The sequence below is a fragment of the Eptesicus fuscus genome, chromosome 13 (genome assembly GCF_027574615.1).
Source record: "Eptesicus fuscus isolate TK198812 chromosome 13, DD_ASM_mEF_20220401, whole genome shotgun sequence".
Classification (NCBI taxonomy): domain Eukaryota; kingdom Metazoa; phylum Chordata; class Mammalia; order Chiroptera; family Vespertilionidae; genus Eptesicus; species Eptesicus fuscus.
The window spans coordinates 76,572,526-76,600,295 of NC_072485.1; the positions used below are offsets into that span (position 1 = coordinate 76,572,526).

General features: G+C 40.4%; 2 protein-coding genes and 1 long non-coding RNA gene across 8 annotated transcripts in view; 1 reads left to right on the forward strand and 2 right to left on the reverse strand.

Moving 5' to 3' along the window:
- TCP11L1 (t-complex 11 like 1) overlaps positions 1-2,474 on the reverse strand; it is a 30,310-nt gene extending 27,836 nt beyond the window's left edge. For all 6 annotated transcript variants that reach the window (XR_008557886.1, XM_054724822.1, XM_054724823.1 and 3 more), the window contains exon 1: positions 2,246-2,474. The gene's annotated coding sequence lies outside the window, so the exon portion shown is untranslated. The remainder of the gene's footprint in view (positions 1-2,245) is intronic.
- Positions 1,163-26,543, forward strand: LOC114233490 (uncharacterized). The gene is made up of 3 exons (XR_003619624.2): positions 1,163-1,189; positions 9,806-9,892; positions 26,238-26,543. It is a non-coding gene; the product is annotated as an uncharacterized LOC114233490 (long non-coding RNA).
- On the reverse strand, positions 5,587-22,608 carry DEPDC7 (DEP domain containing 7). The gene is made up of 9 exons (XM_008146832.3): positions 22,489-22,608; positions 12,943-13,333; positions 11,125-11,252; positions 10,120-10,309; positions 8,007-8,218; positions 7,162-7,304; positions 6,854-6,979; positions 6,520-6,598; positions 5,587-5,907 (listed from the first exon to the last, which is right to left on the reverse strand). The coding sequence occupies exons 1-9, from the start codon at positions 22,559-22,561 to the stop codon at positions 5,714-5,716; spliced, it is 1,536 nt and encodes a 511-aa protein (XP_008145054.2). The 5' UTR covers positions 22,562-22,608; the 3' UTR covers positions 5,587-5,713.
- Positions 26,544-27,770: the final 1,227 nt, after the last annotated feature.

The window sequence follows — 27,770 nt, forward strand, 5'->3', positions numbered from 1 at the left end:
TTCAGGCCTGTATTATTCATATGAAGACTCCTTCTTTCTTTCTTTTCTTTTCCTGAATGGCAGGTTCCACATGCAGCACCTCATTTGGATGTGTCTGGGGTCTCGGAAGCTTGACTACCCTATGGCTCTACCTTGAGAGCTGGTTTGGAGATTCTAGCAGGAGAGTGCAGCTACTGGTATACCCTTGACCCAAGAACAGTTAGTTCTCTCCTCTAGCGGGGAAGGCCATCTTCGACCAAGAGCACAGCTTGGGGAGAAAGGCAGATGGAGGGGTGAGGGAGGAAGGGGACACCTGCCTAACCAGCCAGATCAGCCAAATCAACCCTGGCGATCAGTGGGGTGACAGACGTTGCAGCCAGAGCACCCTCACATCCTGAAGAGTCCACATGGCTTTCAAACAGTTCCCCTTTACCTTCCAACATCTCACTCCAGACACCCATCTCCTCTCTGTCCTAAATCCTATTTGGCTCTGGAAATGCTCCAAGATCCAATAGATAACATTACCAGCATATCCTAAGAGAAAGGACAAACAAAAACACATCTAATTTTATCCCTTTCACATGCTGGGAATGAGCTCAAGAAGGATGAAGTCATTCATTCTATGCTCTGAGGAGGAAAGGCAGGATACTTAACTGCATAAACTAACCCATCCTTGTAAGATTAGGCTCGAGTCCACGCTCCTCCCAGGACCTTCCCCAACCTCACCAGTATTTGCACCTTTCTCTGAACTCCTGTAGGACTGGTTACTGGACACCTGGCATTCATTGTTGCCTTAAATCCAATTCAAAATATGCTTATTTAAATAGTAATAGAAAGACGAAAAGCATTTCTAAGCATTTCCAGAATGGAAATGGTTTAGAACAATGGTCGGCAAACTCATTAGTCAACAGAGCCAAATGTCAACAGTACAACGACTGAAATTTCTTTTGAGAGCCAAATTTTTTAAACTTAAACTTCTTCTGACGCCACTTCTTCAAAAGAGACTCGCCCAGGCCGTGGTATTCTGTGGAAGAGCCACCCTCAAGGGGCCAAAGAGCCGCATGTGGCTCGCGAGCCGCAGTTTGCCCACCACGGGTTTAGAAGGAGAAACAGTCTTACAAGGAAACACGGTGCAACTTAAGCCTGAATGGCATTATGAAATCACTAAGGAAATAGAGCAGAGGGAGAAACTAATTCTGCCTGGAAGGAGGTTGGTATTACCAGAAAAGGGGACATTTGAGCTTGTCTTTCTGAAAAGAGCGAGATTTCATACAATTAAAAAAAAATGTCTGGAGGGGAGAGAAAGAGCACAAGTGGAGGCACATAAATAAGTAGACTAAGTGGCAGGTGATGAAGGTAAAAGGACGGGGTGGGGCCACATTGTAAAATTGCTACTTTTCTTTAAAAACAAACCAAAACCAAAAAAAACACTTTTCCCCTAGATTTTTAACTTCCTAAGGACCAAGACCAACCCTAGTCCCCACATATATGCTCTATACGCATATCCCCCCAAACAGATACCCACTAAGGATCTGCTGGTAGCTGTGTCATCTCTGTGATGTCAGTGTCTGTGGGAGGGATGGGCGTTGGTCTCAGACATACATGCGTCCCGATTCTGGCTCTTTACTAGCTGTGGAACTCCAGGTTCCTCATCTGTAAAATGCAGCTCACCTGTGCCTCTTCGGTTCCGGGGGAGTTGAAACGACAGAACGCGCATAACAACAGATGGCTTCCCATGAATGGCAATGACAGTTACAGGGCTAGAGGATGCATTTAACTACTTACAGTGTGCTCCTTCACTCAACATGCCCCCATGCCCGCTAAGCCTAGAAAGGGAGCCGAGGGGAGGAGGAGCCTCGCTCCTGCCGTGAAGACCGTCTATCTGAGCCTCACCCCGGGCCCACGCCGGACACCAGAGACTCCCCAGCAGAAAGGGTCCTGCAGCAAAATACAGGGGCTCGGTCCACCGACGCCGGGAACCACTTCCTTCCTCGGGCACTCGGTGCCACTCGCTCCCAGATGCCTTTGTCCACAACTGTTTGGGCCGGCGAGGGAGGGGCCCAGCTGGGGACCAGCGATGGAAGCGGGGTGCGCCTGGAGGGCGGCCTCGAGGGGTGGGACGAAGGCCGCGCTAACCCCGCCCGCGGTCCCTGCCTCTCCCGTCGCCTCCACCCGCCATCCCCGGGACCCGGCCCGACGGGGGAAGGCGAAGAAGTGCCTGTCATTTCCAACTCGTGCTTCCAGCCTCCGCGCCCGCTTCCCTCACCTGCGGCGGAGTCGGCGTTTTCCTAGCTGCCTCCGGGGCGGGGAATCTGGCCGGGCCGGCGCCCCGGCGGAGGTGGGGAGAGATGCGCGGCGGGCGGGGCGGTTCAGCCTCTGCCCCTCCAAGGCCACATCCCTCGCCGCGCAGCGGGCCGCCCTCCCCGCCGGGTAGCGGCCAGCGCAGTCGCTCCTCCGCGTCGGGAAGGGGGAGGCAGCTCTTAACCTGGAGGCTGTTAAGCCCAATGTGGGAGGCGCCATGTTCTGTACGGAAAGGTAGGGGGCGTGGCTAAGAGCAGGGCGGCGCCATGTTTGCGTACGGAGAGGCGGGGGCGTGGCCCATAGCGGGGCGGGGGCGTGGCCCAGAGCGGGGCGGGGCCACGTACGGAGACGCCGGGTGCTGAGTCCAGGCGTCCGCCTCAGGGACGCGAGCGGCGGAGCGGGCGGCGGGAGAGGGACGCGGCTTCAGGCAAGTGAAGGAAAAGGGCAGGTCGCCCAGCCGCGACGCCGTTCAAAGCTTCCCGGCCCAGGTTTTCCAATGTAGACATTACTTCAGATGTTGTAGCCGCACGTCGTTTATTCCCCTCCCCTCCCCTCATCTTGGCTGTTAAAAAAGGGCATGCCCACCCCCGGGGTAGCCAGGCCTCACGGGAAGGGCACAGACAGGGTTTGGTTCTGGGGTCATCTCTTAGATTTTAAGTGGCTGCTACACTTTGTCGATAGGAGGAGTGAGACTTGAGCCCTGAAAAGACGGAAGGCGTGGGGCAGACACACGGTTCCCTCGAGGGGTTCCCTTAGGCTCAGGGAATGTCCCAGGGAACCCCTCGGAGCGGGCATCCGTCCGGGTTCTCGAACGGGTTCTCGAACGGCCGCTGTGCCGCCTCCTCTTGCTCCGTCCCAGGGAGTGGGGGCCGTGACAGTCTCGAGGCTGTTCCATGGAAGCCCTTCTTTCCTCAGCCTGTAGCTGTAACACAGCGCACACGGAGAGAAATCGTTTTGTGTGCCTCATGTTAAAAAGTAAAAAAATAAAAAGGTGCGTGACTCCTCACTGGGTTCATTTGTAAAAAATGCTTTTGAGACTGAGCACTAAGTCGTGTATGCTTTAAACACCGTGAAGGTAGTAATTGTCTTCTACCGGTAGCTTATGAGCTTGTTATAGTAAAAGAACGAGAATGGCCCTGACCGGTGTGGCTCAGTGGATAGAGCGTCGGCCTGCAGACTCAAGGGTCCCAGGTTCGATTCCGGTCAGGGGCATGTACCTTGGTTGCGGGCACATCCCCAGTGGCGGGCGTGCAGGAGGCAGCTGATCGATGTTTCTCTCTCATCCATGTTTCTAACTCTCCCTCTCCCTTCTTCTCTGTAAAAAAAAAAAAATCAATAAAAAATATTTTAAAAGAAAAGAACTAGAATTAAACAAGAGGGAGTGGCATTGGTGCTTTCAAGCGCTACTTCTTAACGGGTAGTTAACGGGTAGTTACCCCGAAAGTAGTGATGGCTGAGAGTGCACATACAACTCCCTCAGGCCATTCACTAACTAGCACATTGTTTTCCTCTAAATACACCCAGTTCCCCAGACCAGGAGGAAAAAAACCTTAAGATACTCAACTATCTGGAACTAAGATTCACAAAGAAAACATTCCGTTTTCACTTCTGAGTCCAGACTGCTGTACCATAGAGTCTCTAGATTGGGGCTTCTCAACCCTGACTACACCTCCACATCTTCTGGGGGCAGTCTAAAGCTATCACCCGAAGCTTGGGGGGCAACGGGGGAGGGGGCGCCAGGCAAGAATTGTTAAGCTTCCCAGGTGATTGTAAGATGCAGCCAGACTAGAATCACCTCCCTAGCAAGACCTACCCCCTCCCTCCAGGCCCCCAGTGAGAGTGCTCTACCTTCCTTGGATTAATATAATTTTCACATGTGGAGAGGACAGTGTGACAATACCAAAACCTCTGATTTGACTTATTTCACCTTGTAACCTTTTGATATATTTTGAATTGTTTCCTTTGTATTTTAAAAACATACTGACTCGTGTCTCAGTTTTGGCTACAAGGACTGGAAACAAATTACCTCAAGGTAAAGGGAGTTAGCTGCAAGGCTGGCTGCAGATAGGGTTTGGGAGGAGAAAGCTGGCAGCTCTGGAGATCACCACTGCTCTATCATCTCGAGTCACACTAGAGCTGTCTCATCCCATCCCGCTTCCTGCTGCAGGCTATCTCACTCCCCTCTGTATTATAGACTGGTTTCTCTCTTTGTTGTTTCCTTATAATTTAGATTTTTTTTTAATCCTCACCCGAGGATATTTTTACATTGATCTTTTAGAGAGAGTGGAAGAAGGAAATACAGAAACATCGATTGGTTGCCTCTTGCACGCACGTGCTCCCCTCCCCGAGCCCCCCTGTAAGATCAGAAAATGTGAACACTGACTGCACACTTGATGATGTTAAGGAATCATGGGTCTGTGTGGTTATATTTAATGTCCTTATCTTTTAGCCAAACATACTGAAAAATTCTCTATATATAAAAGCCTAAGCAACCATTCAACCGGTAGCTATGATGCGCACTGACCACCAGGGGGCAGACACTCAACACACAGGCATGGAAAAATGGAACAGACTGATGACTTTCAGAGGGAAGGGGGGGAGGGCAGGAAGAGATTAACCAAAGATCTTATATGCTTACTAGAGGCCCAGTGCACGGATTTGTGCACTGGTGGGGTCCCTCAGCCTGGCCTGCGGGGATGGGCCCAAAACTGATAGTCCAACATCCCCCAAGAGGTCCTGGATTGCGAGAGGGTGCAGGCCAGGCCGAGGGACCCCACCAGTGCACGAATCTGTGCACCAGACCTCTAGTTTATAAAGTGATATGATGTCTGAAATTTGCTGGGGTGGGACCAAGGAATGGGTAGGAGTCAAGGTGATACAAGATTGACGACAAGCTGAGAGTTGTTGAAATTGGATAAGTATGTGGGAGTTCAGTATTCTATTCTCCCTATTTTTTATATATGTTTGAAACTTTCCACAATAAGCTATAAAAGATGTTGACGTTTTCAAAAGCATTAGGGAAGTTCAATTTCTAATTTGTCTACAGTCTATGTTAATTCATAAATTTACTTCATCAAATTTTATATTTTTAAGGAGTACCTCAAGGTACAAACCACACTCCTATTAATTTGTAATTATGGACATTCTTACTGTTTAATACTTTCTTATGTAAACACTATAATGTCTTATCATTTATATTCTTATGTTTTAGAAAGTTTTATACACAAGAATTATAAATCAACTCACGTAAGAGAGGTCAATACTTAACAGCAATATACCATCTAATAACTCAGCTTAGACACAAAAGGTTATACAAAAAGGTTTTATTAAGTACAGTTTAATATTTAGAAGAACATTCAAAATTACAAATGTGGTTGGGTCTTTAGGATACATAAATCTTAAAATACACAAGTTATATACAGACATTAGAAATTCAGTCTCCAAAATATTCAATAAAGATGTCTGGGTGACACTTATAGAACTGACCTAGCAATTTTTTCTTCTCTTTGGCAGACAGTTTTGGATCCTTATCAATAGTTTTTAATAAATTCAATAGCTCATCCTTGGTTGTCTTCTGTGTGTGGTCCGAATAATCACTTTGATCAATTCTCTCACAAAAAGTATATCCTTAAATATTAAAAGTAAAAAGTTCAGTTAATTAATCTATTCTTTAGATTTAACTATAAAAATCAAGCAATATTTTTTAAAAAATATATTATTATTGATTTTTTTTTTAAAGAGAAGAAGGGAGAGGGATAGAGAGTTAGAAACATCGATCAGCTGCCTCCTGCACACCCGCCACCGGGGATGTGCCCGCAACCAAGGTACATGCCCTTGACTGGAATCGAACCCAGGACCCTTCAGTCTGCAGGCCGACGCTCTATCCACTGAGCCAAACCGGTCAGGGCAATCAAGCAATATTTTTATATTTAGTCCCCATTTTGTAAAATGCACAGAAGATGCTAAGCACTGCCAACTTTCTAACCCTTGTCAATCTGCATCTGAGTATAAGGAAGCTCTTTGCTAAGTCTGAGGAGGTTGTTTAACCCTTTGCACTCCCTTGCTTTTTTCTCAATTCCTTTATTCTAATGCTAACCGTGTCGAGTCACACTCGACATCCGAGTGCAAAAGGTTAAAGTTTAGTTGAAATTAGGTACAATTACTTACAATAAAACACTTTCAAGTAAATAGTAAGAATTTATCTTTGGAAGATCATGAAAATAATATTTCTCAGATTACCTGTGCCTGTGTTTGGATCTCTTCCCTTCTGAATGGCCATGAGCTTAACACTGACAATTTTATGTAGAGTTCCAGGGATCTTAAAAAAAGAAGAAGAAAGAAAAAGAAGGAGGAGGAGGAAGGAGGAAGGAGAAAGGAGGAGGAGGAGGAGGCGGGGGAGGAGGAAGGAAGGAAGGAAGAAGGAGGAGGAGGAGGAGGAAGAAGGAGGAGGAGGAGGAAGAAGAAGGAGGAGGAGGAGGAAGAAGAAATAATAAGAGGAGGAGACATTATTCAAATGCATTTTAATCTAGTGACCTATTACATAAGCTCAAATGAACTACTTTCAGAGTTTTACCTTAAAGACATCTTTTTGATGATCCATTAAAAAGAGTACCAGAAGATCAGTTTTGCCTTTAGATAAATTTTTATTGTCAACAACAGCTTTTGAGAATATCCTTTTCACAACCATTCGGTTGTCACTCTATAAAAATAAAACAACACATACCTAATGGCATATATTTAAAAATTCAATATAAAAGGCAAATGTTAAATATTAATAACTATTATCCTATTTCAGCATGCTGATGATGGAATAATGTGACATATAGGTCCTATAAGTATTAAGGATACCGAATACAATGAACATTTAGACAAAAGACTTACTTCTTCCTGTAATTTAAATTCAGAAGGATGTGCTGCAACAGCCATGAAATACAGTAGTCTTCTAAACTCTTCTCTGTTCTGGGAATCCAGAAGCTTTAGAAAGAGCTGAGTAGCTTCTAATGCTATTTCAGTCTTCCCATTCACTTTAGCCAAAAGAAAAGTGCTTTTAATTTTGACCAAATATGACTATATTAAAGGGAACAATATTCAAGGTAAAGCTTAAGCTAAATAGTAAACATATTCAAAATAATTTTCAAAAGCAAAGAACAAAACAAAAAGACTAGGAATTGTAATGAATGGCCAATACCATCAAGGAAGCCAATTCTCGAATTGGCAACTAATATCCTAAATCCTTGTCATATATTATTCTTAGGATGTTAAATCTAAGTCTTGGTTTTGTATATAAATTCCCAGCCTGTTTTTCATCAATTCAGTACATTTTGAGGGCACACTATAGGTACAGTACTGATGTATCCAACCCTACCTGAGAAAAATAGCCTGGTATATTGGTAGGTAAAGGGACAAAGCAGGAGTCCCATTTTGAAGAGACTGAAGGAGAATAATGGTGGTACTAGGGTTCCTTTCTAAAGAAGAGAACCACTACTCTATGCTTAATGAACTTCCAGCGAATGAGAGTGGCATTCTGTGGCCACTATAAGTTGTAGGTCACTTCAGAACTTATCAAAGCCTCTTTCCAAATGATCCCTAGATGTTTTGAAATAAACATACAATCCAGATCCACTCCTAGCTTGACATTGCACCATTCCAATTAATTTTGCGGACAATTTTTTTTTCTTGTTTCTTCCAAAATACAAATTCTAGTATCTAGTAAGATTCTTACTTACCTAAGAGCTCTGCAATTCCATTATGAACATCACATAAGTGATTTAACAGAGGTTCCCTACTACTGTAATATTTGCCAATGGCATTAAAAAGAAGTTCTTTCACTAAGTCTATTCTATCTGGTTGCTCAGGAAAGTTTCTGCTTATGTCCACCACCATCTGGTCTGGAAGGTATTCCAAGCAGTCAGTTGCTGCCGAGAGCCACTCATCTTCCCTATGTGGGGAAAAAAGAACCATTTTAAAAAGCAAAGAGTAACAAATATACACACAGTACCCAATTTACTAGCTATTTCAAGTTAGCCACCAGGATAAACTTCTACACACTTAGGTAAAGATAAGTGTAATTCTTTTTAATATATAGCGAGGTCATGTATCACAGATAAAATGTTCAGCTTATTATATATCTTCTTTTTCTTACCTTTTTAAAAAGTGAAAATGGAAGCTATCCAGTACAATATAGAGCTGAAAAGGACATCAAAATTCAAACTCTATTCTTTACATTTACAGTAGAGGCACAGAAACTCTTAAGTTACTTGCTCAAGGTCCTAGGCAGGACTAGATCCCAGATCTGATTCCTAGACCACTATTTTTCTAATATAGTGTTCCTTACTTCAGAGCTCTATATATGATGTCATCTCTCACTTTGGCTAGGAGAGAATAGAGGAAGATAAGGTAGGGTTTCAGAATAATAAAATATTAATTACCATTTCTAATAAAATACCAGCTGAGTGACTTCAGAAAAAGGCTGTATTTCAAGATATAAAATAACTTTTAATATTTGATTTGTTAATATATATAGTTTAAAAATATTCATGTACTCTACTGCTATAGACTCAGAACAACTATATCTACCAGCCAGGTGCATTATCATGGGCAGGTCACTTCACCTCTCTGGGCATCAGTTTCATCAAGTTTATAATAAGCAGCAAGATTATCTTTAAGGTTACTTCTAGCACAATTGCTGATTCTGTATTTAAATTTAAGGTCATAATGTTTTCACGTTACGTTAGATTGTAGAAATGTAATTTAAATTCCTGTAGAATAAGTTCCCATTATACATGCAGAGTTCAATAACTAGTAAGTTGGGATTAATTTTTACATATAAGGTTTTAAGTTAGCTTTTGACATTCAACTATTTGTTTATTAATAGTTCACTGGAATGTAGATCCAGTGAAGTACTAAACATGTTAAGTTGTATTTCTTTCTAACATTTCTATCTTTCTAACTATGCTGGAACACTATCTGCTAAGGCAAAATTATTAAAAATTAAATGAGCTTAAAATACAAGATTTTAACCTTTAATAATTATATTTAGGAGAGGAGCATCAAAGTTATAAGGAATATAGCGCTCTGCTTTAAGGAAAAAAATCATAATTTCCTTAACTTGAAGTTAATTTAAGCCTTTAAACCTTAAGATTTACATTCAGAAGAATGGTAGAGGTGAGAACAAGAGTTACTTTCATTATATTTATTTAACAAAACTAGTTAATTTAAAAATACATATTTAACAGGTATTCTAGAGGCATGTAAAAAGCACATGTGGAGCCCTGGCTGGGTACCTCAGTTGGTTAGAGCATTGTCCCAATACACCAAGGTTGCGGTATGATCCCTGATCAGCGCACATATAAGAAACAACCAATGAATGCATAAATAAGTGGAACAACAAGTCAATGTCTCTCTCTCCCCTCTCTTTCTCTCTTCCTCTCTCTCCAAAAATCAATAAATAAATTAAAAAAAAATTTTTTAAGCATCTGTAGTCAAAAGATTCTAAGAATTTGCCAAATCTGTTCATTTTTTCCAGGTTTCTTTGAAGACCGGACACCCCTAAGACACCAAACAGACCTACTAAGAAGATGGAGCATAATCATTTTCTTCACTTGATGTACAAGTAAGTTATATATGAAACAAAAATTAATATGAAAAAATAATGAAATATAAATCTCTTTCTAATTTTGACCACAGTGATTTTGTTCTTTACTTTCCCAAATACTGATAATATCAACTGACAATGCATATCTGATTCCATGGACAGAAGAATTCAGAAGATTATCTTAAAACAATTATCTATAACCAATCTACAAGCACACTCAAATTATTATACGTATTTCCACATACTGAGAGTCACCATAAGCCTTGAGAATCCCTCGATCCAGGTAGTTACTATTGTTGACCAAGTCAGGCTGCCTCTTAGGTTGAGAAACTTTAGGTATAACCTCTTGCTGTTTGAGTAAGGAGTCAAGAAGTGGAAGGTCTACAAGTTGTAGTAGACGCGCAATTGTTTCTTCTTGCCAAACTTCATTAATAACTACACAGGAGAAATGACAGGCCGAAAAGTAACAATAGTTACTAAATAGTCACCAGGATATTTGTCTAGGCAGGTCTAAGCTAATAAATTTGTGGCAAAAAAAAGAGAGAGAGAGAGAGAGAGACACAGAGAGAAAGAGAGAGAGAAATAGTCAACCTTATTAAGTGATTTCTGAAAACAATTCAAGATTTGTTTGAAGTGTAGGAGAACAGACTTTGGACAACAGAAATTCTTTTCATTCTTGTACTATAAAAAGCAATATGGCAGAGATAAGAAATCAAGTCATAAAGCATGTTAATAAGGACTTTGGAAGAAAGAATGGTTCATTCAATCTGAAAACTCATTTGAAACTCTTGGCTGCAGATTATTTCACTCAAGGTTTCCACAACTAGGATGGGGGAGGGAAGGTGGAAATCAATCATTAAATTATATTCCATTGCCACAGAAAGGAAGAATATAAGAATTCTGTTACTATTTTAATGGAATTTTCAAATTATTACTTAACTAATAAAATCTTAGAGAAATAAATATCTGAGAGCATATTTTAAATAAAAATCTGCATGCAAAACATTTCAGATTTGAACCTCTGCCAGCTGACAGGACAAAAGTCAGTGTTCAAGAATTGCAACACTGATCTATTTGTTAAAGATAATAGACCTCTGTTAAAACTTAATATAAACAGTTTTAATACACAGTGCACTCTTTCTTTGTGCTGTGAATATTTAAATTCTAAAAAAGGTTAAGATTGAAACATTTTTAAATAACTTTATTTGAAATTAGCCTTCTGCTTCTTACTTGCATCATCTTTAGCTTACCTTGTGGAGACAAAGCTGCAGAGATATTTACATGAGGGGAGTTAGCAGGCTTTAAACTCAGATTTTCCCACAGGTCCTCTAAACTTGCTGATTTGATATCAGATGATTTAAATAATGCATCTGTATAACTAAAATGAATTTATTTCATAAATTAATGTTTATTAGTAAGCCCACAGAAATATTTTAGTACTCAAGAGACAAGAGTTTCCAGAAAGTTTATGTATTTGAGTAAAAACACAATACATGAAAATTCTAAGAGCAGAATAAAATACAAAACATCCCACCTTTTTTTATTAGGCCTAAATATACATACTCTAAATTCTCCTTTGAACATTAAGATTTAAGTAATTCAGTGACTAAAATGTTAGTCTGAATTTTAAAACAAACTTCATTATGCTTAACTAGAAGCCCAGTGCGTGAAATCGCGCGGCCCCACCCACCCATGTGCGCCTACCCGTGTTTGCAGCTCCCACACCCACGCGCATGTCACTGCGCACACAGCTTCCTAGTGACCAGTCTTTGGTCGTTACGACATTATGACCACTGGGTTTTTATTATATAGATGTTTTTTATCAGTTGTCTCTATTTCTGGGGCATTCTTTGGTAGACAGTGCTAATAATTTTCCAAATACAGATCTACAAGCCTTTATCCACAATTCTGAAACCCAAAAAGCTTGGAAAAAATCTAAAGTTTATTCAGAACTCATATGATGACAAAACTTGTTTTGAGATTATCATAGTTTTTATCCCAGTTAGTATGAATGTTTTGTTTACTGCAAAAACACTAATAAGTTGATTAAAGATCCTTCTAGAGGTGTTATCTAATATATATGTACAAAATACCTTTCTAAAATCTCCTAAGTTCCAAATTCCTAAATGAATCAGTCAGGTCCCCAGAGGTTTCAGATAAAGCATGTGGACCTGCATCTGGAAAATGTTGACTTGGCCTACCTCACCCTCATATTTCCTTCCCACATATAGCAGTAAGTTTTATTATGTTTTAAATATATAGTTTTAAGATATTTGAAAGTCAATACACTAAACTTGTGTCAGCTCTGAATTATAAGAGCTTCAATTAACTCTGCATGGTTCAGGTGAGGGGAATAAAAGGAAAAAGTTGTGTGTTTTTTTTTATAACAAATAATTCAGTTCATTATGTACTTATCACCTACATTCATTTCAGTCACTGGGTTTTACAGTTCTGTCCCACAGTCTCCCTTTAAATGTTTCCCTCATCTTCACCTCGGCCATTTGCTTCACCCTCATCTGTAGACTGCAATATTGCAATAGATTCCAAATAGCTCTCCCCATTATGCTGACCGTACAGCTGCCAGGATGACCTTTCTAAAATGCAATCTCATCCTGCTTAAAATCTTTCTGTGGCTTCTCAAAACTGTATGACCAGGCATAAACTCCTTAATATGTCATATGAAACCTGTGCATTCTGGCTCCCACATGCCTTTCATACTTCACATCTACCATTTTGTGGAATCTAGTAATACCCTGCCTGCCTGCCTTCACCTTCTCTGTTCTCATACCATTTTGTGGATAAGCTAACATTTTTTACACTATAATTGTAACTTGAAGCAGAAAAATCAGTTTGTTGATTGTCCATATTTTATATTTAGCAGAAACAAACAAGAATTCTAAGAGAGAGCAAAAATAAAAAGTTCACTCTACTTGATCAAATTTACCCACAGACCCAGATTTTAGCCTAATTTACTAATTCAAAGGAAACATAAAGCCAGTCAGCATCTTATTAAAAAGTAGACAAAATCCTGCCAGTATGCCCATGCTAACCTTATATTATATACTAACCTAGAAGATGAATGTAGTTTATTCTCTTTGCCAAATTGACTGTCTTGTTTGGGTATTGTTGTGAATCTATAAAGGCTGCAACTACTATCTTCAAACGTAGGTTTTTTGTCTTTTCTAAACACTTTGGTTGGAACTGCTTCAAATACTTTGTAGTCCATAAGTGCTTGACACACTCTTACTACTTTGGCCCGAGGAATATCTACATCACCAAAATATTTATTCTGAATTAGGTGAGAAAAAATGACATCGACAGCTTCTGAACCAACAAAGCAGTCATTGTGTCTTTTTAAATGGTGCCTTCGTTTTTTCACCTCCACTTGTGTTTGAAGAGTGTTTATAATGCTACTCCATACATATGTGGCTCCAAATGGTTTCTGGGCCACACTGAAACCTGCAATGGAAAAAAATCACAGAGTAACCTTATTTATTTATGATAAGGTCTAAGCAATCCTTAAGCGAAAAGTGGCAATTTCTAAAGTTATTAAAAGGAACAATTACGAAGTCAGCTTTTTATTGAAATATCAAATTATTAGTAATAATTCATTTAAAAATGTAATGTCTACTATATGCTAAACACTGTCCTATGTACTAGGATACAACAGTGAACAAAATAAAGTCCCTGTTCTCACAGACATATACTTTATGGGAAGATACAGACAATACAAATATGTTAGATCAATGCTACAAAGAAAACTAAAGCTAGGTTAGGAAGAAAATGCTATTTTAGATGGACATCAGGAAACACCTTTCTGACAATGTGATTTCTGAGCAGAAACCTGAGTTTCTGGGCACCATTTAAAAACCAGGAAGCAGCCCAGCTGTTGTTGCTCAGTGGTTGAGTGTTGACCCATGAACCAGGAGATCACCAGTTTGATTCCCAGTCAGGGCACATGCCTGGGTTGTGGGCTCGATCCCCAGTAGAGGCCATGCAGGAGGTAGCCAATCGATGATGTTTCTCTCTCATCAAAGTTTCTATCTCTCCATTCTCTCTCCCTTCCTCTATAAAAACAACAGCAAAACACCACCACAACAACAGAAAGCAAGCTGTGCATATATTGGAGGAAAGAGCAGAGAAAACAGAAAGAGCAAAGGCCTTGAGAAGAAGAAGCATGGCTTGTGTGGGTGACAAAGGGAAAGAACAGTAGGAAGTGAGATCAGAGAGGAGTCAAAATAGGGTTTGGGGTTCGGGGTTTGCAGATCAAGTAGGACCTTGTGGCAGTTACCAATTATGTGCAAGGAACTCTATTAAGTGCATAAATGATCTAATCTTCATAGCAACCCTATGAAGGAGATATCATTTCTTTTTATTTTTAATATATTTTTATTGATTTTTTACAGAGAGGAAGAGAGAGGGATAGAGAGTTAGAAACATCGATGAGAGAGAAACATAATCAGCTGCCTCCTGCACACCCCCTACTGGGGATGTGCCTGCAACGAAGGTACATGCCCTTGACCGGAATTGAACCTGGGACCCCTTAGTCCTCAGGCTGATGCTCTATCCACTGAGCCAAACTAGTTAGGGCTATCATTTCTTTTTAAAAGATGGAAAACAAATTCACAGAGGTTAAGGGTAATTCCAGACATTATAAGAGGTGGTATTGGATTTGGCTCATGTTCTATATAATTTTAAAGCATTTATCAATCAGATAGATTGAGATACAGTTATAGATACACACACATGGTTGTTGCATCGGTATAACAGTAAGGAATATGGGGAATTGTAATTAAAGAAACTACTGCTGGAAATTACATTCCTACCTTCTTAGATAAAATAGAATATGGAAGGTGAAAGCAAAGATAGTTCCTGAAAGACATGAAAACTCCACTTAATGCAGTAGAATCAAATTTTAAGTGGGTCATTTGGAATTCATCTTTTGTGTGCAATTAATTAATGAGTGTAGTCAATCATCTATATATATAAAAGCCTAAGTGACTGTTATGACCAGATGACCGGATGACCAGCCGGTAGCTATGATGTGCACTGATCACCAGGGGGCAGACGCTCAATGCAGGAGCTGCCCCTGGTTGTCAGTGCGCTCCCACAGCCAATTTCCTGTAACTGGCCAACCTCTCGCGGTCCCTCCCCTGGCAGGCTGGCCCCGATTACTGGACAGGCTGAGGGACCCCACCTGTGCACGAATTTGTGCACCGGGGCTCTAGTTATACTATAATTTTGTAGCTACTAGAAATGTTAACATCTTTACCATGAAAATTACTAACATACAAACACATATATACATAAAGCCCTTGACTGCTTATTTGTAGATTTTCTTTCTTTTTTTTTATTTGTAGATTTTCAATACCAAAAGGTGATGGATAATTTTCTATCTACCTATTATTATGATGTTATTTTAAATAATCATTGATTGTTTTTAATTATCAAAATTCTACTTTAAAATTCAAGATACTTTATAATCTAGTAATAAACAAAGAAGGAATAAATTTATTCCAGTTTTCCAAATACCATGTGAGCAGTTTTAAGAATTAAATTATAGAGAATCAACTAGTAAATCAAATTGGAACTAGATTTAATGCTGGTACAGTATTTAGTCTCTACTGAATAGAGCCAGAATCAGGCATTTGATGGAATCTCAAAATATGTCCAGGTCATTCATGGTATCCAGGAATCAGGAGCAGCTATACTGTTTCCAGCCACAATGACTAAACAGAAGGAGTATTAACCATTACTATGCTTAACTTCCTAAAGTACTAGAGATTATAGAGAAGATTTAAATTAACTTAATGTCTGCTTTTTAGTCTTCTTCATATCTTCATTGTATTATTAATAGCTAATGTTTAGTACTTACAATATGGCAAGCTCTGCCTTCTCTCATTTAATCCTGATAAACTTCTCTGAAATAGTTATTAACAATCCTATTCTGAGGTAATTAAGGCTTAGTGGATTAAACAAACTTTCCTCAGTTTCATAGGTAGTAAATATATACTAGTTTTTCCTAGTACTTAAATATAAATATATTAAAGCAAGCCCCCAATCAATGTCACCCCAATAAATTCTTTTTAAAAATATTTTTTATTTTTAAATATATTTTTATTGATTTTAGAGAGGGATAGGGAGAGATAGAAACATCAATGATGAGAGAGAATCATTGATTGGCTGGCTCCTTCACACTCCCTACTGGGGATCGAGCCTACAACCTGGGCATGTGCCCCTGACCAGAATTGAACCAGGGACCCTTCAGTCCACAAGCTAACGCTCTATCCACTGAGCTAAACAGGCTAGGGCACCAATAAATTCAATAAAAAGTAAGCCACCAGATAGTTTTAGCATTAAATTCATTGAAGAATTGGATTAAGTGAAAGACCTTTAAGTGAGCCAATAAGAACAGGAGAGCCCTAACCGGTTTGGCTCAGTGGATACAGCGTCGGCCTGCGGACTGAAGGGTCCCAGGTTCGATTCCGGTCAATGGCACGTCCCCAGTGGGGTGTGTGCGGGAGGCAGCTTATTGATGTTTATCTCTCATCGATGTTTCTAGCTCTCCCTCTCCCTTCCTCTCTGTAAAAATCAATAAAATATATTTTTTAAAAAAAAGAACAGGAGAAACAAAACATACAACTTTAAGATTTGTGAACCCTTAACTAAGTTATTTAAAAACACTTAGTAGTTAGCACTCCTAAAATAAGGCAGGATATCATAAATTCTATAATATGTCCTATCCACAGTACACAAGGGTAAGACAGGAATGGAAAATAAGCCAGATTCAATCTTGTAGAGATCAGATTGCCTTTTAAGTACCAGTGAAACAGACTTCTGGTTTAGTGATAATATTAATGATGAAACACATAAGTCAGCTGAGCTAAAAGATAAGGCTGAGTCACTTATTAATTTGAGATCAATAAGACAATGGAAGTGGGTGAGAGGTAGGGGATACACAGCCTAAATGACGTGGAAAAGGCTAATCTGCACAAGGGAATTAAGAAGTAAATAATAAATTTCCTTATATTAACTTGCTGCTTAAATATGGGAAATCAGGAAGTTTTGCAGGTTGGATAACACAGTATAAAAGATTAAAGAACAGGTTAGAGCAGGATAGTAGGCACCTGTGAGCCACACAATCTTTTCAGAGTCCTCTAGGCATGATACAATTCAGCCCTTTCAGGTCCCCTCTGTTCTCACTGGCCATTAATTCCCAACCTTTGCACAATGAGATAGTTCCCCTCAAGCATTGCCACCCATAGACCCAAACTAGCTCATGTTCATACAGATACTTTAATACACAATATATCCTGGATTTAACAAGTAAATGTGCCAAAACCCACACCAGGGGAACCTGTTTTTTTAATGCTGACTTCATCAGTTGAACACAGATTCCCCAACATACTATTTTAAAGCTTCTTATTTATCACCATCTAATAACTGAAATGAACATTGGTATAGCAGGCCATGTCCAGAAAGATGAATTATTGTGATTTCTAAACAGAATTCAAGAAGTCAGAAGTATACAATGAATGCTTTGTAAGCCCAGCAACCAGAATTGAAGCTTTAGTTTATCCTCAAACCTCATTTGTATGTGAGCTGGAAAATTCTTTAAAATTTATACTGTTGCCAAAACCGGTTTGGCTCAGTGGATAGAGCGTCGGCCTGCGGACTGAAGGGTCCCGGGTTCGATTCCGGTCAACGGCATGTACCTTGGTTGCGGGCACATCCCCAGTAGGGGGTGTGCAAGAGGCAGCTGATCGATGTTTCTGACTCTCTCTCCCTCTCCCTTCCTCTCTGTAAAAAAATCAATAAAATATATTTTTAAAAAAATTTATACTGTTTACATCTTTTTAAAAAATATATTTTTATTGATTTAAGAGAAGAAGGGAGAGGGAGAGAGCGAGAGAAACGACAATGATGAGAGAGAATTATGGATTAGCTGCCTCCTGCATATCCCCCACTGGGGATCGAGCCCGCAACCCAGGCATGTGCCCTTGACCGGAATCAAACCTGGGACCCTTCAGTCCGCAGGCTAATGCTCAATCCACTGAGCCAAACCAGCACTGTTTACCTCTTGATGCTTCCTTATTTATGTTTGATCAAATGTGTTCTAAAATCATCATTACCAAAGATTCAAAGAGTCTGCAGACAAGCTGCAATCACCCTGAATAAAAGGTTTACCTCTTGGTTGGTTTCTTCATTTAGTGCTACAAGAGTTGAATGCTATGTTTAATGCTGGCTTCAGATCTAAACTGCTGATTATAGGATTTTAGAGACAGAAATTATACCTCTCTATTTAGATAGAGATATTGAACTCCAAATACAACGTAGTAAGAAATGAAGCATACAAAAATTTTTACCCTATCAGATAAAAAGCTTTTTGGAAGGTGGCCTAACAAGAGGCTCAGAAATTGTTTTAAATCAGATCTGTAACATACTACATATGTCTTTAAGCACTATATCAATCTAGGATAGTTAATATTCATTTTTTAAGCAGTCTCACCTTTATTTGCTTGAAAACAATAGCCATTTTTCAAAAGCAAAGACCTGCCCTTTTATGTATTTGAAGTCTACCAAAAAGAATTACCAATAAAAAAGTTAAGCTTCTAATATTGAACTCTGATATATATTTGTAATACAACAGATAACCATCTTCACTTCTAAAAATGCACACTAAATAATCAAGCTATTACTATAATAGTTCCTAAAAATCAAGTTATAAGGCAGACATGTCAGGAAATTACACTTACTCAAGAGTTACAAGGGGATAATCAACATCAACTATAATCTGTGCAATCAGCATTAACTGTGGTCCTGCTAGCAAAACCTACTTAGGGACTAAAACACTTACATAATAATTGAAATAGTGAGTTTATGTTAACTCCTTAGATCAAAATACACATTATAAAACTGGATCCCATGGCCCTGGCCAGGTAGCTCAGTTGGTTAGAGCATTGTTCTGATATGCCAAGGTTGCAGGTTCAATCCCTGTTGGGACACATACAAGAAGCAACTAATGAATACATGGAACAGACTGACTAATGTCAGAGGGGAGTGGGGTGGAGGGGACTGGATAAAGGAAGGTGAAGGGATTAGCTAAAGAACATATGTGCATAGCCCAAGGACACAGAAAATAGTATGGTGAGGGCTAAGGGAAGGGGTGATGGGGGCTGGGTGGAAGTGGGCAAGGGTGGGGGAATGGGAGATCTACAATAGTGTCAACAATAAAAAAAATTTTAAAAAAAAGAAGTCCTGGCCAGTGTGATTCAGTTGGTTGGAGCGTTGGGGCTGGGGCGGGGGGGGCGGGGGGGGGGGCGCAGGCGCCCTGACCAGGGCCTAGGATCAATCAAGCCTGCAACCGAGGTATCAGAATTGAACCTGTGACCCTTCAGTTCGAGGGCCGAGGCTCTAATCACTGAGTGAAACTGGCTAGGGCTTTCACATCTTGTTTCTCTCTCACATCAATGTTTCTCTCTTTATCTATCTCCTCCTTCCTCTCTCTAAAATTAGTTTAAACAAATAGAAGCAACCAATAAATGCAAAAATAGGTGGAACAACAAATCAATGCTTGTTCCTCTCTCAAATCAACCAATAAAAATAAATAAAATTGGATCCCAATGTAATATAAACATACACACAGAATTATTAAAATATGCTAAAAATGAACATGCAATAATTTTATTTTCATTTTCAGGCATTAAACTACCCCCTTACTACCCGCCAAGTGCAGATAGCTCATGGTAGGCAGTTTCCACAAAATTTTACTTTTTAATCCTCACCCGAAGATACTTTTTCCATTGACTTTTTTTTTTTTTTTTAAGAGAGAGTTGGGGGGTGGGGGCGAGAAACAAACATCCATGTGAGAGACACATGGATTGGTTGCCTCCCACAACCAATGTATGTGCTCTTGACTGGGAATCCAACCCAAGACCCTTCAGTCCGAGGGCCGACACTGTAACCAGCAAGCAAACCCGGCCAGGACAGTTTCCACAAAATTTGAAGAATAGTGGCCTGGTGCCTTATTTCTTTCAAATTTCCTTATAGTTTACAGAGATTCAAATTATTTAAATGCCTTATGGAGTGCTTCACATAATACAGTGGTTATTCAATACGTGTAAATTATTACCAACTTTTTTAAAGAAGGGTTAACACAGTGGTTCACAGTGGGTGATTTTACTCCCCACTAGACATCCGACAACGCCTAAGAGACATTATGGTGTCACAAGCTGAGGAGGGGGGATGCTACTGGCATCTAGTGGGTTGAGGGTCCAGAGATGCTGCTCAACACCCAATAATGCAGAGGGCCAGCCACCAAAACAAAGCAAAGGTCAGTAGTGCCAAAGCTCAGAAACTTGTGGTTGATCAAACATGGTTCAGACTTGGAAACTCGTGTTAATGCAGCAGGTACAGTGCTGGGCTCTATGGATACAAAGCACAAAATAAGACCATGGGTTTTGAAATCCCAGAGACTTGGGCTCCATTCCTGGCTCCATCATTTTGTCTATTCTAAAATTTTAAATATTTATTCAAAAAGTAAAAAGGCATCTAAAAATCCTCTACTTAAAATATTTTCTCTCACACACACAAAGTAAAAAGAAAAGTGACGGTATCTTTCTTCCTCTTCCTTTCTCTGAACTGATAGGACACAGTCTCTACCCTCAAGTTTAACTCTTCATCAGAAAATATAAGAATTCTAAATCATTTAAGATTTAAGAGAATTTTATTTAAGGATTTTTTTTCCAAAAGATGTTTTAAAACAGTACTTAGAGAATTTGTCAAGACAAAGAAAAAGGACTATATTTATTAGATACCAACCAAATCCTGACAATAGATAAAGGTAGAGAATTGTGTTCTGAGTGTTAAAACTGGGCAGCTGTGACGGAGTGGGGAAAAAATTCCTGTACACTGATTCCAGTATTGCGACACTTTTACTGCTTATTGGTTTGGGAGTCCAAAGTTTGTTTTCCTCTTATATGGCATTAGAGTTGTCATGCAGAAGACTGAGATTGCCTCTGAAAAGAAGGCTGCAAGCAGGTCAAGTATGTAAAATAAATCTCTACCAATAAGGAAATTTAAAAATATATTAAGAGAACTATCAACAAAAGTAGGCATTGGCCACTGCTTTAATTCATACAGATTAATGAGATAGCATATGGGAAGTACTTTGAGCTCCCTGGAAAAGTGATACCAGGTGAATTCAAAGAATTAAGTTACAGTATAAAGGGATAGCAGGATAACACACCACTTTCTTGTTTGTCTATATTAGAAGACAAATATCTTTTGAAGTACTTCCTGAAAGTTAACATACAGATTTTTCTACATAAATCAGGTCCCTCGTCGTACAGCCCCTTTAAGGTATGGCAGAGTTATTAATCGGTAGAGAAACAAACGTGCAAAGCTGCTTGCAGAGCACACAGAAAGGGAATGGCAAGGAACCAGGAACGGAGGCTCCTATTACTGTGCTTACTGGGACTGGGACAAGGCAACTAAAGGGTGGAAGAGGTAGGTTGCTAACAAATGCTAACAGGTAGGTTGCGACTGTAGCAAGCAAAACAAATGAGAAAAGGCAGTGAGTGGGCCCTTTTCTGCCCCCTGCACCTGGTGTGCAGAGAACAGCGGTCTTGTCCTTGGGTTCAGATCCACTAAGCAGAACTTCAGCTCTTCTTTCTGAAAGTCATCTACTTTATTTTGAACACATATTCCCTTACACCATCTAAGAATCTGTTCACAAAAGCCCAAAGCTTAGAATTGGTATTTCAGTTGTTGGAGAAAATAGGGTGCCATATTTTTAATTATGTAAAATTTGGGACTTTCTTTCACTCAGAAAGTGAGCCTAAAGATTTCTCATGACTATTTCCAGTATCATTTGATTTTAAATTCTTAAATGAAAATGATGAAAACTATTTTCCTTCTCTTCACAATGTAAAACAAGAAAAAATTCTGAATGTAGATATCATGTGCTTTTCTGAATCCTTTAAATTGGACCGGAATAGGTCATTATTATGATTATTCTTAGAAAAGTACAGAAGAAAAGCAGTTCTTCATACAATTTGTCATTAACTTTTGAAGATTAAAAGGAACATTACTAATTATAAGTCAAACACAAGACTGGGGCCACTGAGACGCACCTATTTGACCAACTCAATTCACTGACCACTGTCACCTGGTCAACATTTTACAAATGAAAAGCTTTTTGTCGGATAGGAACCAATTCCTCTAACACCCCACACTGCGGCTACAGAAAGGGGGGAAAGTTGCAACTTATCTAAAAAGGGGGGGGGGGAAGCCAAGTGTTAACTATATTTACCGAGTTATAGGTATGCTAGAATCGGAATTTTGTAACTGATCATCCGATTCCGTTCATTTGGACATTTAAAGAAACCAAGATACTAAACAAAGTGCCCCCAAAGATATGATGAAACTGGTGGCAGAATTCACCAGCGTCTTTCCTAATGTCATGCAACCATTAAAAAAAGTCAAAAACCTGTATTCATTGAAATATTCCTTATCCAGAAAGTGTATCCCGCGCGAGAACAGTAGCCTCAGCTCACCTGCCCGCCCGGTGACCCTCCCCCTCCCCCTCCCGGGACAGGGTCCTCAGCACCTACCGGGAGGTCTCTGCGCCGGGCTGGGGAGAGCGGAGAGGTTCAGTGCCGCCGCCTTCTCCCGCACCGTGGCCATGATCGGAGCTGCCGGGACACCAGCTCCTCAGTCCGCTGCGCCGCGAAGTGGGAGCCGCTGCTGACAGTTAATTGGTCCGAGACGGGGCGGGGCTCCCCCCAGGCCCCGCCCCACCCCGGCCACCGCGCGCCCACACCGCCGGTCACGTGCCTGCCTCCGGGCGCACGAGGAAAAGGTGCGGGCCCCACCCTCAAGGACAACGCCAGGTAGAAAGTCTTTCAGTGCGTCCTGCCCTGGGGGTTCACGCCGGCCCCCACGCAGCCCGCATCCCACAGCCGCTCGGCACCGTCCAGGCGCGGGCGAGGGGAAAGTGCCCGGGGGGCTCTGCCCAGCCGGGGGCAAACCACGTTCCCTCGCTAATGAGCTCAGACCCTTGGCTGTGCCTCAGCGTCCTCACCTGTGACGCGGCGGTAGTATTAGAACCCGCTTCGCGGTGTTTTTTATGAAGATTACACGAATTAATGTTCAGCATTTTAGTAGTTGGGTTTGGAACATGAGTGCTTATTAAAATTATGTCATGGTAAAAAGAGCACCTAGTTTCTCACACATTCTCTCCATGCAAAGAACAAACAAATCTTTATCTGGCCCAGGAGAGCAACGACTAGAGGTCACAATCAGGAGGGCATCTGGCTGGCCTTAGGGCTGGCGGCCCAGGCAGTGGGTGCTGCCTGCCTCCAAAGTAACTGTGGGTCAGATGGGTGGGGACAGAGTTGGCTATGGAAAGGGAGTGAAGGCGAGGAAAGCCGGGAGGGAGGACTGTTAAGGGCAAGTTGAAACCAGGGAACCCAGGGGTCCATTGTTGGGGTACCTCTGAAAGGATGAGTGATCTAAGAGAACAATACAACTGCCAGATATTTACCCATTATTTTAAATTTGGGCATTTTGCAATTATTTTAAACCTTTTGTACATATAATAAATGTCTTCTTGGAAGGAGGAAGCAGGTTATAAATTAGGATGGTATTTAAGTGGGAGTTCATTACTTAGCGTATTGGAAGAAGCTCTACATGTTGTTTCATAAAATACATACTAAGAAGCCGTCACCCCAGGGGCCTGAGTTTGGTGGGCAATTGCTCTTCCTAAGGTTTAGTAGATTGCTAATGGTTTAGCCCTTTTTTTAATGTGCTCTCTCCCCCTGGTGGTTATAAAACCTGGCCTCACTTCCCTTAAAGGAATTTCCTTTGTAATTTCTCTGTTGGTTACTGCTCAGAGATAAGATACAATGTAGGATCAGTTTCCAGCACGCTTTAGGCCTGTTGTTATCTTTAGTCTGTCCCAGGTTACAGAACTACGTGAACACACAAGTCCATCCTCACTACTTGGGAGAAAAAAAGCTCATCCTATTTCTGAAAACAAATCTTGACAAACACCAATGTTGGGTCTTTTGATAAGGTTGGTTACTTCAGTGACCATCTTGATAATTTATATCACCTATCAAAGAATTTTTACCAGCTTGTGCTGTATTTGTCTATCTCATCTGAAATTCTCTATTTCCTCTTTACCTAACCACATTCTATGTACCCAGAGGCCTAACTCAAATCCCGCCTTCTTTACTGGACATATATTTCCAGATTACCTTGATATATTTCTTCTCTGACCATCGATGGCATTTTTCAAGTACCTTACTATTTGTATAGATAGATGCTTCCTAATTTCAGCATACACATCTTGATTAACAAGATTGGAGAATGGTCCAGGGCAAGAAGCATATTTTAACCTTTCAGATTTCTCTCAGTATCTGTAGTGTTGGGCACAGAGTAGATGTCTTGATTATCCCTATCAAAATACAGAGCTTTTGAAAAATATCAGCTTCATACTTTTTAAAGTTGAATGGTTAGGAACCTCTATTAAAAGGAACTCATAAATATTTCTCTCATCTCTAGCAAGTATCACAAATCAGACAGTTTATGACATGAAAGAAAATTTCTCCCATCCCTTTCTGATTAATCAGTGTATTGCTACACAGCCTGCAGCCCTTTTTCTTTGTGTACTATAAAACAGTGGTATGTATCCAGGTGGTAATTTTTACAGGTATTTTCCCCACTCAGAGTGCTTTAAAATTACATTTATTGGTTGTTTCAAATAAGTATGGCAAATCAATATTATGTTTAGTATAAACTTCACTTGATCTAAATTTCTCTAAGCCAGCCCTAGCTGGTTTGGCTCAGTGGATACAGCGTCGGACTGTGGACTGAAGGGTCCCAGGTTCAATTCTGGTCAAGGGCACATTCCCAGGTTGCAGGCTCGATCCCCAGTAGGGGGCGTGCAGGAGGCAGCCGATCAGTGATTCTCATCATTGATGTTTCTAACTCTCTCCCAACCTCCCTTTCTGAAATCAATAAAAAACATTTTTTAAAATAAGTAAATAAATTTCTCTAAGCCAGTCAAAAGGTAGAAAACAGAACAGAAAGTTCATGTTTCACAAATCTGTCCTGGTGCAATTATAAATTTAAAAGTTATAGCCTGGCTGGTGTGTCTCAGTGGTTGAGCATCGACCCATGCACCAAGAGGTCTCCAGTTCAATTCCTGATCAAGGCACATGCCTGAGTTGCTGGCTCATTCCCCAGTACAGGGTGTGTAGGAGGCAGCTGACCCACATTTCTCTCTCATTAATGTTTCTCTCAACCTCTCCCATTCCCTCTCTCTAAAATCAATCAAGACATATTTTTAAAAATATTATAAACAAACAAACAAAACAACCAACCAACACCTCTGATTTCTCTAGCAAAGTAAACCAATGATGAGAAAAATCTTTTGGAGTTTTTTAACCTTTAGCATCGGTAGCAGCTCTTTGTATACTCTTTCAATGTATCAATAATTTGAAATATAAAAAAATCCAAATAAATAAGTTTGTATGAAAAGAAACTCCAGTTTTTTATTCTACTGCCACGCTTTGTGAAATCTGGGGTATTTAAAAAATTAAATCCCGAGTAGAGTAAAGGAATCGAGAAAAAAGCAAGCGAGTGCAAAGGGTTAAAATTTTAGTAAGGTGGTAATCTGCCATCTTTTTACTATTAAAACATTGAAAATATGATATTTAATTTTACACTTCAAATTTTGGCAAATCACATTTCAGGTTTATATCTTAACCAAGTTCACCTTACCAAAATTTGTAGTAGACTATTTGTGTTTAGGAAATTTATCCCATATTCATTCTCACTTTTTGATGGGGCCAAGTGCTAGGGGAAAATGAAAATGAGGATACTAAAAAAAAGGGAATTAAAACTTATTTTCTGGAAAGGATCTGATACATAATTGGTAAATTTTGTGTGAACTGGTTAGTATTTTACCTTTTCCAGGGTTCTTTCCATGGTAATCTTAATTTATTTTTAAAATATATTTTTATTTATTTCAGAGAGGAAGGGAGAGGGAAAGAGAGATAGAAACATCAATGATGAGAGAGAATCACTGATCGGCTGCCTCCTACATGCTCTACACTGGGTATTGAGCCCGCAGCCTGGGCATGTGCCCTGACCAGGAATTGAACCGTGACCTCCTGGTTCACAGGTCAACACTCAACCACTGAGCCACGCTGGCTGGGCATCATCATTTTTAACATTTACCACTGATAATTATAATGCAGAATGTCAGAGAACCACATTTTGAGAATTATACCTCATAAAGTTTCCTTTTACCTGGCATGATAACAAGTTCTCTTTTTTGCCTCATATATTCCAGAGTTAGAGCTAAAGAAGCCAGCAACCTGGATACACCAATGTGTACAGACAAAAGAGCCCCAACAAAAGCTTGCTCCCTCTAGTCAGAGAAGTATGAAGACCTCAAGGTAGGAGAACTTGTTTCTAGTCCTGGCTCCGTCATTAACAAATTGCAACTTGGTAGACACTCTCTCAGCTCTTCATTATCAGCCAATAGCTAAGTCCAGCATTATGATTCCAAGTTGGATGAAGAAAGAAGTTGTGTTTAAAGCAGTTTACTTTTCATTGCTTAAAATAGAAATAATTGCACACTGGAGAATATTTGAAATTAAAGAAATGCATTTTAAAAATTCTACAGTCCAGCCCTAACCGGTTTGGCTCAGTGGATAGAGCGTCGGTCTGTGGACTGAAGGGTCCCAGGTTCGATTCCGGTCAAGGGCATGTACCTTGGTTGCGGGCACATCCCCGGTGGGGGGTGTGCAGGAGGCAGCTGATCGATGTTTCTAGCTCTCTATCCCTCTCCCTTCCTCTCTGTAAAAAAAAAAAAAAAAAAAAAAAAAATCAACAAAAAATTCTACAGTCCAGAAGTAATCACTGTTAACATTTGAGGCATTTAAACATTTTTTAAAATTTAAATTCTTTATTGTTTAAAGTATTACATAAGAATAGTCTCCTTTTCTTTCTCATTGACCTCTCCCCGGCCGCTCCCACCCCCTCAGCACATGCCCTCACCCTGCTACTGTCTGTGTCCATTGGTTATGCTGATATGCATGCATACAAGTCCTTTGGTTGATCTCTTACCTCCTCACCCCCCCATCTTCCCTCATAGCTGTTCAATACTGCTGTCTCTGGTTCTATTTTTGTTCATCAGTTTATGTTGTTCATTATATTCCACAAATGAGTGAGATCATGTGATATTTATCTTTCTCTGGCTGGCTTATTTCGCTTAGCATAATGCTCTCCAGTTCCATCCATGCTGTTGCAAATGGTAAGAATTCCTTCCTTTTTACAGCAGCGTAGTATTCCATTGTGTAGATGTACCACAGTTTTTTAATCCACTCATCTACTGATGGGCACTTAGGCTGTTTCCAAATCTTAACTATTGTAAATTATGCTGCTATGAGCATAGGGGTGCATATATCCTTTCTGACTGGTGTTTCTGTTTTCTTGGGATATCTTCCTAGGAGTGGGATTACTGGGTCAAATGGAAGTTCCATTTTTAATTTTTTCAGGAAATTTCATACTGTTTTCCATAGTGGCTGCACTAGTCTGCATTCCCACCAGCAATGCACGAGGGTTCCTTTTTCTCCGCATCCTCACCAGCACTAAACATTTTTTAAAAACAATGCACAGCCCTAACCGGTTTGGCTCAGTGGATAGAGCGTTGGCCTGCAGACTGAAGGGTCCCAGGTTCGATTCCTGTCAAGGGCATGTACCTTGGTTGCAGGCACACACCCTACTGGAGGCAGCTGATCGGTGTTTCTCTTTCATCGATGTTTCTAACTCTCTATCCCTCTCCCTTCCTCTCTGTAAAAAATCAATAAAATATATATTT

What these genes read in the sequence shown, in the direction of transcription:
- DEPDC7 (XM_008146832.3), bottom strand. Translation starts at nt 22,561, where the DNA reads ATGGCCACGGTGCGGGAGAAGGCGGCGGCACTGAACCTCTCCGCTCTC. An exon ending in TGGAATTGCAGAGCTCTTAG is followed by an intron (nt 7,305 to 8,006) that starts GTAAGTAAGAAT and finishes TTTTGGCTAAAG; the next exon opens with TGAATGGGAAGACTGAAATA. An exon ending in ATCAAAAAGATGTCTTTAAG is followed by an intron (nt 6,599 to 6,853) that starts GTAAAACTCTGA and finishes TCTTTTTTTAAG; the next exon opens with ATCCCTGGAACTCTACATAA.